The sequence below is a fragment of the Aulostomus chinensis genome, chromosome 15 (assembly GCF_037954235.1).
Source record: "Aulostomus chinensis isolate RoL2024-O1b breed Wild chromosome 15, RoL_Achi_v1.0, whole genome shotgun sequence".
NCBI lineage: Eukaryota > Metazoa > Chordata > Actinopteri > Syngnathiformes > Aulostomidae > Aulostomus > Aulostomus chinensis.
This window is the reverse complement of record NC_141334.1, coordinates 3,137,379-3,152,967: the sequence shown is the minus strand read 5'-3', so window position 1 is coordinate 3,152,967 and position 15,589 is coordinate 3,137,379. Positions and strand designations below refer to the sequence as shown.

Below are 15,589 nucleotides of genomic sequence, written 5' to 3'. Positions count from 1 at the left end.
GTCCTCCATGTGTTTCTGAAGAGATGATTGAAAGCACAGATCGTTTAACAACATTTCGCCACAAAAATCAATTTTCAGCACACAGAGAAATGAGGCCAAAATGGTAACGGCTGAAGAATTAGACATACTGTATGTAGGCTAACACGGTGCTAGCAGAGACTCTGTGGAACCAAATGATTAGAGCAGCAGACAAATGCTGCAGAGCACCAAAGCCGTGCGCTCTGTGTGTGTGTGTGTGTGTGTGTGTGTGTGTGTGTGTGTGTGTGTGTGTGTGTGTGTGTGTTTAGGGGGGATTGCTTTTGAGTTACGTATTGAGTTGTAATGGCTAAAAGGCTAGAGAATGCATTTTGTCAATGACTGTCCCCATGAATACAGCAGTGTGTGTGTGTGTGTGTGTGTGTGTGTGTGTGTGTGTGTGCGTGTGTGTGTGCGCATGCGTGTGCGAGGCCCTCTGATGTGGTCTGAAGTGCTAGTTCTCTTATCAGTGTGGTATGTAAATTCATATGGATGTACGTACAGAAAGAAAAAACCCAGCCACAGAGAAGCTGGAACTGGGTCACTGAATATCACATTGCTGCTGGTTTTTAATGTTTTTGACACAGACTGAGAGGCAGCAGGAAATGGCCCCAGCAGTTTTTAGCACAATCATCGGTGTTTCCACTCAGAGGAGGATATCAATCACAAGGAGATAAAGGCTAATATCGTCCGAGAGTAAACACACGTGTTCTCTAACAGGCACTTCAGAGAATCTCTGATCAATCTAGACTTGCACTGAAGTGAGATCCAGCTCCATTTGCATGCGCAGGAATCCCCCCAGTGATTGAACCTACTTTGGAGAAGGTCTTGAGTGTTAAGCTGTTTACATGAACCTTTGATTCCCTGCGACTGACTCTCCCTGTTCCCATCAATAAGGCAGCTAACAGAATATTTCTGTCCACTGATGAAACAGTTGGCCATCAAAGACGCCTGCGTGAGGCTTCAGCTGCCAAGACTGAGCTCGCTGCTTCTTCTAATACAAAGCGTCCTGCCAGATAAGTGGCTGCACTGCTTGTAAGCGCATACTGTGTGCGCGCCACGCATCCAAACATTTAGAAGGTTCTATGTCTTGATGCGTCTTTACGTCTCCAAGCTGTTGTCCTTTGAGCCGCCGCTCACACAGTTGCTGGGACTTGTGACTGTTTTCTCGTATCGCCGATGTTTCCATGTGGATCAGTTGTTGTGATATGTACACATTTTGTCTTTATTTGTGAGTCTAGAAGTCCCTCCTGTCAGTCTGCGTTGGTGGGAGTTGACCTCTTCGATACTTTGCCAAAAGGGCTGTAAGAGTTGCGTGTTCACATCTCCCTCTCGCTGAGACCAACACACGTTCATCGGCTCGTGTTGTCAGTCACTTGCTCCGTAATTAGAAGCTCGTTCGGTGGTTTGGCAACGCAAAAAGATGTCCCTGACCTCCAAAGGCCAAACTAAAAAGAAAAAAAGAAGCTTTGAATATATCTACATCAGCAAAAAATTGTAAAATCCTCCTCGGCTGAGAGAGAGTGAAAGCGGATGAAGTCATCTGTCAGTTCAGGTGAAACGCGGAGCTGAAACTCTCGTTTCATCAATTCAGCTCTTATTTTGTCCTTGACGCCTTCAATTGTGTTCCACTGTGGCAAATGAGTCCCTGTTCGAATCATGCAGGTCAACTGGGCTTCAGTGTTGCAGCAGGATAATTAAAAAAGAAATTTCAGGGGATTGCTCGCTCTCCCTCTCTCTCTCTCCCACTCTCTCCCTCTCTCTCCCTCTGAAATGATTGTTCTCTCTAAAAGCCAGGGACAATGGGACAATCACCATGTGTCTCGTTCTCCCCGAGGACCATTTCAGAGGACAATAATGGACAGAGGAGGTGTGTTGTGACTGGGGAGAGGAGGAGAAGTGATGGAGAGAGACACAATGACAGAAAATCAAAGCATGAAGGAGGAAAGCAGGTAAAAATCGAGCCTCATGTGACGTAGAAATGAGGAAAATGAGACAGGGAACTCAAAATGTTCGATTGGTGCCACCTGGTAAACTAAACCTCGATAACTATGAAGTTGTCAACATGAAGATTCAGCAAACAATACATGCAGTAGGTCAGTGACAAATGGGCGTCATGAGTTTTGTTCTCTCTTGTGACAGTGTTGCGATTCAGTTGTGCTCCATTTCGGAGGAAAATAAGTGTTGATTTTGCAGATAAAATCCGGGCCCGTACCAGCAAACTTAATAAGAAGCCTCAAACCCTTTATTCCGAACAGAACAATGACCAGAAAGTTGGATGAACGCTGGCTGCAGCTGCTGCACATCGTCTTTGCAAGTGCAGTTTTTGTTCATTGGTCAAGTCAAAGAATTCCATTTACAACACATTTGTCTTGACAGTGTAAAACCTTTTCTTTTTCTTTTTTTGTCGTACCTGACGATGTAAGAAGCGCCCTTGTGAACAATCTCACATCAGCTGTTTTCTATATAAGGCGCAGTTTTAATGTATTTTTTTTAAAACATCATTCAAGCTAAAGCTAAAGCTTGACTTTGTCCCACGCTGAGAGTGTAACTGCAGTGATTTCTGCCTGCCGTGATGATGTGAAGGCCGCTTACCTGTCAGTTCAGGTGAAAAACTAAAATGCAAAAGCTTGACTGGGAAAGACGCGCGTATTCTGATGCCTGTTTGTGAGCAGCTGAGACATTTTTATGGTCCTCTGAAACCACAGCTTTGGTTGAGAAATAATCTCCCAAGCAAAAACATTCAACAAACGTGAAGTAAAAGACGGAAAGCTTAAATCCTGAGGCTGCGTGTGTGTGTCCTTGTCACGGTCGCGTGTTAGAAGAACGCGTGGTCTTCACCCCCATCTGATCTCACCGGTTTAACAGTCATTTGTGCAGCACCTGTCATGCAAAGATTGCAGCTCAAAGTGCTTCACAACAACAGGAAAAGAACATGAAAATCATCAACATTAAAACTGGAGGGGAAAAAAAAAAAAATATATATATATATATATATATATTAGGGGTGCGAGGAAATCGTCAACTCACGAAACGATACGAAATAAGAAACAGGGCTCACGATACAAAATACTCACGATACGAAATAAAGATTAAAGAAAATCAGAAATGCAAAAATCAAATATTCTTTAATTTCTTCCTTAATATGCAGACACACAAGGTATCGCTGCGTCAGTACAAAATAAAATGCTCTTTGCTTTGAAAAAACTAAATATTTGTTTTATATTCGTACATCTCACCGTTGCCTTGTCTTTTACATGGGAAGCCACAATACGTCCACACAACCGATTTATTTGATGAAGGAGCATCCGCTACTTGTTCGACCTCGTCTTCCTCCATTTTGAAATAATTGCTTTTCTGTTTCTTCTTCTTCTTCTTCTTCTTCTTCTTCTTCTTCTTCTTCTCTGGCGTTGCTACAGAGTTCTTCTTCTTCTTCTCTCTAATATGTGTATACAGTAGGCGAGAGGGTCAAAAATCATCAGTGTTCGTGGTGTGCGGCGCCGCATTGGTATTTATTTTCACATTGATTTTTATTTCGTGCATCTTTGAATTTTATTTTGTCTTTTTTTTTTTTAATTTCGCTACATTACACCCCTAATAAATGTGTATATATGACAATCATCTGTTAACAATAAATATAATACAGGTTCCCAACAGCTCGGTGGTTTGTGAGCAAATCTTGACGGAAGAAACAAAGGCGCCAACGTAAAAGTCCTGCGGCGGGAATCAAGACAACACGTAAAGCAAAGCCCTCTCAGGGGGACCTGGACACCGTCCATCATAACACATCACCTGATGCCAACTTCTTTAACTACTTAGCATCTTAACGTATCTGCAGAAGTTTCCTGGAGGTTTCGTTGCTGTTTACTTAACAGGTAGAGACATCAACATCTGGCCGGTCCCTGAACGCCCCTCTGCAGCTGGCTATTCATCAAGAAGCAACTACAGCTGACACTATGGTAATGTTTGGCTTTTAGGATGGAAATAAGGCCGAACTGGAGAAGAAGATAACAAGATGGCAGGAAGAAAGCAATCCATCAAGTAAATCCCCAACCAGACGTTTCTGCTTGTTATATCAACAGCAGAGGAGATGGAGCTGAAGAGGCATTTTGGAACAAACAACTTTAATCTGTTTGATACTTCAAACTTCACTCGCTCCGGTTTTGTTATGTTGGGGTTTTTTTTGCACCAGAGTCTTTACTTTAACAGCTACATTGCTGGAATGTTTTACTACAGCGCTCATATTACACTGCGAGTTCCGTTTGAATTAGAGTTGAGGAGTAAAGCTGAGACCCCCCCCCCCCACTGAGTCCTGATCGGCTCTCATGACGTGCAGCATTTCCATTCCTGACGGGAGCGTTTCAAGCTTTTGTTGTTGCTGTTTTGATTGCAGGAACTCAAACGTGTGAAACGGCAAGCGAACGCTTATGAATCAAGTTGGAGAACAGCTAGGGGCTCCAGATCAGCACCGGCTACCAGTACCACCAGTGCCACAGGACACACTGGTTCCATTGCGTTTTATCACCTCTAATGTTTACTTTTTTGAAACACGGTGATGTTTCTTTTCTTCAGTGTCGTCCATATCAAGCGACGTTGGGACGTTGGCAGGAATTGTGTTGCCTCCTATATTTTATATGAATATGATGGCGCCGATTCAAATTATCTTCATCAGCTGCAGAGTTCAGTGTTTTTCCTTCTGTAAAAAGCTTTCAGGTCAGTTCACCTTGGGACTCCACAACAGCACCAGCTCTAAGTATTAGAAGAGAAACATATCATGATTTTACTGCCTTCTATATTTTACATTCATATTTTAGTGCTAAATTTGTTGGGGTAACCCCTGAACCAGATGATCACCGATGCAAACGCTGAGCTTTGATGCTTTTTATTTTGTTCCTTCAGTTTTCACGGATGCATCCGGAGGAATCGAAGCCCCTCAGACCTCCTCTTTCCTCATCTCTCTGCTGTTGTGCAGGAGAAACTAAACAATGATATGAAAGCAGCATCAAAACCTGCACCGCTGCTCAAATTACAACCTTATCACAATTCAGGGAGTGATTTGATTCAGCGTGGAGATCAAAAACACCACTTGCTGGAGCTGTAAATGTGCTTGTGTTGTTCCCGGGGGCGACCTGAGGTGACGCACAGATCCTCCGCACATCGAAAATATAGATTATAGTTTTACTGAAGGTGGCTGAAGGTGAAGATTCTAAGACAAACTAGAGGCTGTAGCAGCTGCTGACGCCGTGGTGAAGCGACTGCCGCTGGAGTGATTGATTTGCTCGCACGCAACCTCTCAGTTCAAAGGCTGTGAAAGTATTTTGTCATTCTCTTTTTTCAAAGGAAAAAGAAAATGATTCCACTTACATGACCCGAACCTCAAGTGCATTAGAGAGCTCACTGACACCAGCAAGAAAGTCCCTTTGATTTTCTGCGGTCCTGACAGACGCGCCACTTCTGCCTGGAAACAGTGCTGAGGCGTTAATATTTACTGTATGTGATTCGGGCCTAAAATATCTCACTTACACTGCAAAAAGAAATCTGCCAGTTGGAAAGGTGAGGACTGACTCACACCAGCTGCCCGCAGCATTTAGAGGGTTCTTGTGATACTCAGAACTGCATTCTGATTTGTGTGTAATCGCTTCAAAATTAGGAGTTGTGTTTTCGTGAGCTGAGGCATTTGGAGGTGCGGTTAGCAAGACGTCACCAGCTGCTCCGGTGGTACAGGGGGCAGTGGTGCATCCTATTTAGATTCATGCCGAATGCACTCAGAGCACAATAGCATCATGTAGTCCAGCCTCAACTAGTCCAGTCTAGTCTGGTCCAGTCTAATCTAGTCTAGTCTAGTCTAGTCCAGCCTAGTTTAGTCTAGTCCAGCCTCATCTAGTCCAGCCTCATCTAGTCTAGTCCAGCCTTGTCTAGTCTAGTCTAGTCTAGTCCAGCCTCGTCTAGTCTAGTCCAGCCTCGTCTAGTCCAGCCTCGTCTAGTCTAGTCCAGCCTTGTCTAGTCTAGTCTAGTCCAGCCTAGTCTAGTCTAGTCCAGCCTCGTCTAGTCCAGCCTCGTCTAGTCTAGTCCAGCCTTGTCTAGTCTAGTCTAGTCTAGTCTAGTCCAGCCTCGTCTAGTCCAGCCTTGTCTAGTCCAGCCTCATCTAGTCCAGCCTCCCTCTCTAGTGTCTCACAGAGTGGGTCCATACACCTTTGTCCAGCTTCATTCCACATCATCCAGGCTTGGGTTCCGAACCTGATAAAGGAAGATTCCTGCGAACTTCATCCATTGTGTTTACATTAGCGACACTCGCTAACTGGCTAACTAACTACTTAGTAACATGTACCAGCTGTCAATGAGGATCACTCTTATTTTCTCATTTTTTTAAAATTCAGATTTCAGATGCACCTTTAGAGAGAGAGCGCCAACCTACGGCACTCCAGAGGGAACAAGCCTTCCTTTCTTTGCCATTCTAGTTGACATTTCTACTCATAATTTAAGCTGTGTTCTCTTTAAACACAGAAGTTCTGCACTTTTTTCTTCACTATTTTAATTTATGGTAAAGTCTGATGCTCAATGCATTGTCACAGCACTTCTAGTCAGTGGACATTGGTCATTCCAGATAATACAGCACCAAACTGTGTTCCGAAAAACCAGCATTTCAAAGGTTCTTTGCTCGGATACGGACGTGACAAAGCATGAATCTGTTGTTGGTGCTAACCTGTGTCATGACCTGGGCATTTCAGCATCACTTTATCCTTTTTTGTTGTCGCTGTTTTTGTTGTTGTTGCTGTTGTTACAGGAAGCTTCTGTGCGTAGCTGCAGGAAATGGCTGTGGAAGTCAGAGGGCATCTTTTATTTGACTGATTTACTGAAATATCTGGAACGTTCACCAGTGCAACAGCAGCAACGTTGTTGTTTTGGATGAAGGAGGAGGGAAAAGTATCAGTGCATCCATCTGAAGTATTAATTTCTCACCCATCTTGTGTTTTCTGGACAAGAAAAGGTGAATATTCCCAGACTGACATCTTTGTTAATGTGGAAATACAAACCCCAGACTCTTGTTTCCTCCTCCCTTTGATAAACCATCAAATATGGAAATGAACTTCGTAGCTGCGTAAGGTTTTCCTGAAGGAAGGCCGAGGGGCTGCAGTCTCCACTATCACCACTAGATGGCTCTTGTTCTGACTCAGGTGATCTTTAAGTGTTTTATTATTAAGTATTTTATTGTGTAACAAAAGTAATTGAAACTACAGAAGAAAGTAAGTTACTTGACTGCAAATGGAAACAATAAAATGCACAAAATGTGAGAAATCATAATAAGGCGGCCTTTTTTGATCTTCATTTTGTGCAGCTCAAATAAATAAGCATAAGAAAAGTGTTTGTAAGAATGTCTCAGACATTTAGAAAGCAAGATTCAAGTTACGCGAGTGTATGTGTGTGTGTGTGTGTGTGTGTGAGAGAGAGAGAGAGAGAGAGAGAGAGAGAGAGAGAGAGAGAGATTCAGTGCAATCCAACTTTCTGATTGTGAATTACCGGGTGACAAGGAGATGAAGGCCTTTGCACGCTCAAACTTCCTGCTGCTAGTATTCGGGGCCAAAGGCCTCACTTTCCAAATGAGCTGTGTGTGGACGGCCCATTTGCTCACACCCCCAGATCATTGGGCGCGCTAATAAAAAGTAGCTTTAATCAGAATCACGCACTAATTTGTTGTGGAGGCCTCATCTCGCATCAGGGTCTGGATCAAATACTGACAGGAAGACAAAAGGCCGAGCGCCGCTTTGTGTTCCTTCGAACCATTAAGACCTCCAGAAAAAGACGAGCCGTCCAGTAGTGGCAGATGTTGCTCCTGACACCTTTATCTGTATGAATATTTTACGTTACGAATGAGGAGCTGCTAACTTCCTCACTACGAGATGATGCTGACAATCTAGTTTACCAGGTTTTTTCTTACAAAATCAAAATCTCAAAATCTTCGAGTCGAGACTGAAATGGCTGAGTGACGAGCCCTCATGGAGGGCTTGAATTCATATGAAATTAAAGTTTAAAAATCTAATTTGATGAAATTTAATTCACTGATCACTTTGGGTTGAAAACTTGAGACACACACACACAGTCAGTGTTCTGAGGGAGGGACAGTTAAAGAGGGGCCACTTCCTGTCCTGCAGCATCGGAAATACCAACCCTGAAGCCGCTGAGGCTGGATTCAGATTAGACTACGAACACACGCACGCACACACACATATTTACAATGCTTCGACCAGAACACACCTCAAAGCGCACTCGCATACAGCGGCGAGCGTCCAGCGAGGCGAAGCTTGTGAGTGTAAACACATCCTGTCCTCATGTACTGTCGCTGCCACCCGCAAACACCAGAGCGCACACACACATAGACACGTTGCAGATTGAACACACACAGAAACTCCCATCCGCTGAGAGTATTGTTGGATTCTTCCTCCGTCGACGCCCGCCAGGCTCTTGCTAGGGAAAAGGAAATGCGGTCTTGTGTAACCTTTCAACACAGCAGGGAGAGAGATACAGAAAGAGAGAGTCTTTTTGTTGGCGGAGCCAGAGGTCAGGCCCTGAGCTCCACTTTAATCCTGATTCCTTCGTTCAGCTCTGGAGACTGACTGCATCTCCTGTGTGTGTGTGTGTGTGTGTGTGTGTGTGTGTGTGTGTGTGTGCGCGCGCGCACACGTGCGTGCGTGCGTGTGTTAGCACGAATTTAACTCACAATCGCTTTTATTTTTAACTCTCTCTCGGTGGTAAATTCCGGCATCAAAGATCAGATCATAGATGTTGCCTCTAAAAAAACAAAACAAAAAACAGACTCAAGTAAAAGCAAACCAAAGACAAATTTGAGAGCAGAGAATAAAAGTGAGCGCTCATAACGTCTGCGGCGATGCGGAATGTTCAGTGAGACGTCCTGATGCGTTCAAAACCGCCCATCAGGAGCAGCTGCTGCAACTGAGTGTGCGCCGCCATATTTTTTTTTCTCTATTTTGGGGAATTGTTGGTTTTTATGTGTCAGGTTACGGAAATAAAAACACCAAAGACTTAAGACCAACATGTGACGCGAGCATAGCGCGCTGCCGCCACTCTGACCATGTGACCAAACATCACACAACACGAATCAGCTCCATTTCTGCTGTTGAGGGAGTGGAGCTACGGAAAAGCCCCGCGCGGCGCCACTGAAACAACGCCGTATGAAACAGAACCAACAGTCTCTCCTTCTGCCTTCTTCCCTAAAAGCTTACGCTCCTCTGATTGGCCGAGTTCCGGAAGCCTGTTGAGGGGCAACAACGCTCTCATTCGTGCTGTTTGGAGACGATTCTGGTCTCAGAAGAGGAAATGAAGTCAACATTTTAGCTTGGATTCATCTCTCCTGCTTCCATTTACCAATAAATAAATGAAATAAATGAAACTGGAAAAACAGCTTGGGCGACATTTTACATTTTACCTGCTGACAGACGTGCAGAGGAACATACAGCAACCCTTCAGAGGTTTCGAAACGCGTGAAATTCCAGTTCTGCTGTGTTGCATCTGCCTCTACATCTACTCAAGTGCTATTTTAAGTTCCATATACCTTCTATTTATTTTTAAAATCAGATATTTCTCGTCTTGTATTCATGGATTTCCAGTTTGACTAACACTGCAATCTGATGGGTTTTATCTTCCAAGGTTATATTATGCGTCTATGAAAAATCCTGTTTTTCACTTTTCCGCCGCCGGAGCTTCTTTTAACCACTAAACCAACATATCAGGCTTCAGAATCTCCTACAAAACGTTACCAAAGAGGAGCAACGCAGTGTCTCCTCCTCCTCCTCCTCCTCTTCCTCTTCCTCCTCCTCTCTGTCTCTTGACTCCTGACAGACTGAAAAAGTTCATTAGTTGTTTGCATACTCCCACTTTCTCTCCCTCCACTTGTGAATTAATGTAGCAAATCGTGCAGACCTCTCTCCTCTCCTCTTTTCTCCACTCAGGGAGTTATTCACATTTAAAAGCCCATAATCAAACACCTACGCGCTAAATGGAAAGCCATTAACACTAATGGTATACCTTGGACTGAGCGTAGAGGAAACCTTGAAGAACTACAGACTATTAGGGCACGGTGGGGACTTTATCCTCCTCGTGTTCACTCGTACGCCCAGACGAGGATCTGTCTTTCATTTTCTCTCAGTTGCTCTTTGTGAAAGTCTCGGTGAAAAGTATCCAGTTTCAAAAAGAAGAAAAGGTTTGTTTTATTAATTTCCTTTAATAGCACCATCCCAGGGTTGTGATGTGGGGTCTGAGCGGCGGAGTGGTTTTTGTTTTTGGTGGTGGTTGTTTTTTTTTTATTCACTGAATGGCCTATTTTGAATTATAGTATTTTAGCAGCAAAAGAAGAGGAAGCCAACCTCCGTGGAAAGCTGAGGTCACTCCTGAGTTGTCTGCTCTCTCTGGGATCCATCATTTCCTTCCAGGGAGGGTCAACAGTTTCAACATGTCCAGATTTAATCTGCCGCATTTGATAAATCCTCCTCGCCTCATGCAGTCGTTGAAATATAAATTCTTTTATTCCCTTCAGGCTGGCGCTCATGTGTCTGGAGTTTTTCCCTTGGGTTATTTTTAGGACAGCCCCCCCCCCTTACCGGTGTTTAGATGGTCTGGTCCTGGCCAGAGGAAGAGGAGTGGTAGGGGAAAGGGGAAATCTTCAACAATGACTTCATTAGCATGATGTCCACCATGACCAGTACAACTGGACTTCCCTCCCCCGTTAGAGCACTGGATGTAGGACTTTTCTCCTTGGACTTTATTCTCCCAAGCCGGCTTTTTATCTCTGTTGGTGTCTTTCTTCGTCACTTCTGAGGATTAACATGGAAGTTTGGTGAGACCCCCCCCCACCCCCTGCAGACCCCAGGAGCATGTTGATCACCAGTGAGTATGTTCAGCCTGTCTTATGTGACAGACGGGGATGAGTGAAGGGAGATAATGAGAACCAGCCTGTTTTCTCTCTTGAAGACAACTGACAATCGGCACTTAATGACATTCATGAGATAAGGAGATGATTGGTTAATTAGCTTAACGAGTAATTAATGAGAACTTGATTGGGCCCAGATTAGACTGAATATGGCTCCTGGCCTACTTCTAAAAGTCTCTTCTGGTAGTTTGTTGAATTAATGGAAGAAAGAATTTTCATTATGAGCTACATAAAAGGGCCCCGTGATGTTTTGCCTCTAGTTTTGGTGTAAATATGTATCAGCAGATGTTATCAAAGTCTACAAATGGATCTTAATTCATGAGGCAAAAAAAAAGAGGAATGTGAAGCACTTCAGTTATGAACTGAAAGTTCTCTGTAGTTTGAAGGCCGTGGGCCTGAAACATCACGAGGGGAGTTTTGAAAGTCAAGGAGAATAAAAAGCTCTTTCTCCAGCTGGGAGTGCGTAGGAATCGCCGCGAACGCGTGTGGGTTACCTCAAAAATGTGATCACAAGTTGTGTTTGTGCGCCTGCGTACACAAAGAATTCCAAATGACGCCACCTTTACGCCGCCGTTACATAACACGCCCTCAACAACATGGCGTCAGTAAACATGGCATTAAGAAAATCCAGCCTTGAGCTTCAGAACCAGCCATCAAAGTGTGCCGCAAAAATGACAACTTCAGTTTTGAGACTGATTCCATCCCGTATGACAGAAATATTAAAGTTCCTGTTAGTGCATTGATCCAGGTAGGACTGGCAGGTCGATCGAAGTGGGAAATTCGTTTCTTCACATTGTTAAAACGTGGTGGCGAACACGTCTGCCTCAAAAACACGACCGTTAACGTTGCTTTGCAGCTTAAAGAACTTTTATTTTTGTTGCTGTTCGCCAACGCAGCGGCGTCTGGGAATTAAATGTAACGTTGTCATTGCTGTGATGTGATTGTTCTTGAGGGGTCAGCTGATTGCTCACTGGTTTCAGGCGCAAACAATGAGTGTTACACAAAAACCCCCAACCACAGCGACATGAGTCCATACATTGCAAGGCGGTGCGGCGAGCTGGCTGTTGTGCTGCCATTATGTTTCTCTTTGCCAGACTGATATGTGATCGGTGTGATCCTCTCCAGCAGGAAGTTAAAACAAAAAGAAAGAAACTATTTTTTCATAAATTCAAACAATTCTCCTCATCATATTCTGGTGATAGATGCAGCTAAAATTCGGCCTTGAAGCTGATCTTCCTCACAGACCCACCGGCAGGCCTACACTCACATTTGTAGCTCAGTTGTAGAAGGGAACGTCACTCCGGCAATTATATTGATCAAATTAATAGACAACAGACAATCTAACGCTGGAGCCGATTGTGTAATCAGAAGAAAATGATGCCCATAAATGTGTGTGTGTGTGTGTGTGTAGGGGGGGGGGGGGGGGCATCCAATTTCCTGCAGAGGAATTTCCACCCAACAACGCCCAAACTTACGTGAATGACTGAGTGAGTTTTCCCATCCCACGGTGGGCAGAGAAGAATGTGTGTATTGACTGCAGGACTACGTGGTACAAAGAACTTACAGTTTCACTTCAAAGGACATTTCATTTCACAAAGTTGTAGGAGGCCAGAGTGAGTCACTGAATGCAGAGCTGATTACGAAGTTTGTTCACTTCTTTTAATCTTTAAAATGGCGACAAACGGACAGAGGACTCATTTTGGACGGTAGTGGAATCTCCTCTGGGTTGCATTTAACCCGGCGCGGTGACACACTGCCGTGCCGCGTCATATCTGCACTCTCAGATTTGCTCGGCGGTAACTTGAGTGTTGATTTGACCTCAGTGAAACCATCTTTCCACTGGCGTTACCGCTCTGGACAGAAGTGTTGTTAGCAACACGGGGCAACAGCGTGCCAGCATTAGCTCACCCTGGGCCGACGTCTAGAAGATGAGCTCATGCGTCGGCAGCTGCCAGCTGAGGGCGAGGTCACATTTAAACGCTGTGCAGCCCAATATTATGAAACTTTGTAAAGTCTGAAATCATATTGTGACGGAAGTGTGGTCTTAATTTCCTCTCCTATGTTAATAACTTCAGGGATCAGATGAAAAAGTTTTCCAGGGCAGTGGGGTTTTTTTTTTCTTTCTGTAGAAGATCTTTTTTATTTTTTTTGTCTGGCAAATCTTTTTCTTTTGGCTCTTGTTCAAGGGAAAGTAGAGTCATTTAGAACGTTACCCAAACAAAACCTTCCCCTCGTGTTTATGGTTTAAGCTTTAGGTTTTAGATCAGACTTCGAAAAATGAATCACTTAAATGTTCTCCCCTCTGCCCCTCGGGGCTTCTGTATATTACAGAATGTTTGAATAGTGATGGAGGGTAATGTCTTTTAATGAGGAAAAATACAGTTTAAAAAAATGTCGTTTTAAAAATTTTTTTTTAAACAAATCATAAAACCCTCACTAAGTAAAGGCCAAAGTCCAGCGCCTGTCTCCAGGAAATAGGATGTTCTGTCTTGAAATACTTCCCCTCATTGTCCTCCCAGTATGAAGGGCAGGCGTCAAGGGACTCGTCGAGACTTTTTTTCTACATCTATTTTTCATTCTGTCTTTATTCTTCCCTCATGGTAACTGTTGAATTTCTCGGAGTGATGGACGGGGGCGGGTGCACGGAATGGCTCCAGACAAAAGCGTCAGATTTCCATTGAGACCCGGGACTGAGACTGAATACCCGTGAAACACCTCTGCCGTGTTTGTGGATTATTGAGGTTACGGCTTGATAGAGAAGATGTGGATTACATCCCATAATGACCTTCAGAGTTTGGGAAACAGACTTCTTTTTTTTTTTAAGGAGGGGGGGGGGGTATTTTTGCTGTTGTTAGCCTTCAGTCACCATTAGCTCCAACCTAAAGAAACGTGGCTGGTGCTTCCTGCATTCTGGATTCACACGAGTAAAACAGGAAGAGAAAAAAAAAACCTTCATCTCAAACACTTTTTTAACATCAGATTTCTCGTAAAATGAGTAAAGACCGCCTGCTTTTTAACAAGAATCAAGGAGGAAGTGCCAGCTACAGTGCTGGGCTTGGGTCTGTTCTTGTGAGCGGAGGGACTGCTGAGCCGCATCGAGAGCTTGAACCTCTTCAACCTCACACACACTTTGGTCCTTCAGAGCTCTGTTACAGTGCTGCTAACGCTCACGACCGAGCGCTTACACGTCTATTTTCTGATTCAATTTCACTGATGGACCTCTGACTACGCTGATGTGCGTGCTTCTGGATCACATAGATGGTCTCCTGTGGTGTTATACGTTTGTTACTTTTGGCACAGTTCATCACATCTTACGAGAAAGACAGGAATTTGAATCAAATCCAGGAAACCTCTTAACATCTCGACAAGATTGAGACACTCTTGATGAAGGTATTGATGACGTACAAAAGCTTCCTTCTGCTGCCTTCGCTTGTGCTTTTACTTTATGAATGTGCATGAAATTAAGGCTGTCCTACTGTAAGAGTTAAAAAAACATGAAGCCAGGAGGTTAATACATTTTTGCTCCCCTTGACAAGCAAGTTGCTTCTACTTTTTAACTTTACGCTTTTTATAATTCATGGAGTAATTACCTTTCCTCTTGGGTAATTAAGAAAGGGTCGGGGTCTCTTATAGCATGTGCACACGGACAAAGTTCAGTAATTGGTCACATCTGAGTTTGCCTAACTAATTCTCTTGGCTTAGCTTTTCCGGTATCTCATAATAAATTCATGGATGCATTAAGTTCAGGATCGTGCTCACTCATTCCAATTAAACTTTCGTTATCACAGCAAAAAAAAAAGGAAAAGAAAAAAGATTCCTCCGGTTTACGTGATCACACCCGCTTGCAGGAGTCTGTCGCCAGGTCCGGTTCGTGTGATAACGCAGCTGAAGACCGGTTCTGCTGCAGGAGCAGGCCACTAGACGTCAGCGAAGGGAAGAAAGATGTCTGACGCAATGCATCTGTCATTTAGCCCTTCAGCTACTTTCTCTTGTTCTATGTTGAGGTTGTCTTGCTGAGTTCAGAAGGTCAGAAAATTATTCTCGTAATTCATCAGCCAAAAAAAAGGTAATCTAAAGTAGTAATATTATGTCCTGATAGTCCATCCTGTATGACTTCCTTGTGACTCCAGAGGGCCGAAAAAGCCAGCAACATATATTTAGCTTGAAGCTAATAGCTCATGGCTAACAAGCGCTAACTAGAAAAAAAAACAACAGCCGCAAAACTGCCCAAATATGTCCAATTAGAAACTCTCGAGCACATCGCTTGCTGTAATCCACATCGTCTTTCTCCAGCCGTATGCTCGGTAATCCACCAACACTTTGAGTGTAAACAAACTAACTCTAATCCCTCCAGTCCGGCGCCCGTTCATGCTAGCGCCGAGCCAACAGCGGGGCCCTCATTTCTAAATATCCACCATGACAAAACGACCTGGATCGACCTCTGCACAGCTTTGCTCTCACATCCTCTGTCTTGTTGCGGTTTTCTCCAAAATGCATTCATTTCTTTTGACATATCGTAATCCTGGAGGCTCATTTATGACCCTGGGAAGACATACACTGTAAAATACTACTATTACGACTACTACTACTCCTGAAGGCTTTGGTCAGACCTGCTCAGGGGTAGTCTGATCC

General features: G+C 44.0%; 1 protein-coding gene across 4 annotated transcripts in view; it reads left to right on the top strand.

The window, feature by feature from the left end:
* The window catches only part of LOC147248344 (rho GTPase-activating protein 7), a 90,361-nt gene that overhangs the window by 49,412 nt on the left and 25,360 nt on the right, over positions 1-15,589 (top strand). Inside the window, exon 1 of one of the 4 annotated variants that reach the window (XM_086179490.1) lies at positions 10,581-10,914. The exons of 2 other annotated variants lie outside the window; for them this stretch is intronic. In XM_086179490.1, coding sequence (XP_086035616.1) covers positions 10,902-10,914 — 13 coding nt within the window. In that variant the 5' untranslated portion in view covers positions 10,581-10,901. Of the gene's footprint in view, positions 1-10,580; positions 10,915-14,202; positions 14,348-15,589 lie in introns of those variants that run through there. One more of the 4 variants, XM_086179491.1, reaches the window with a different exon arrangement.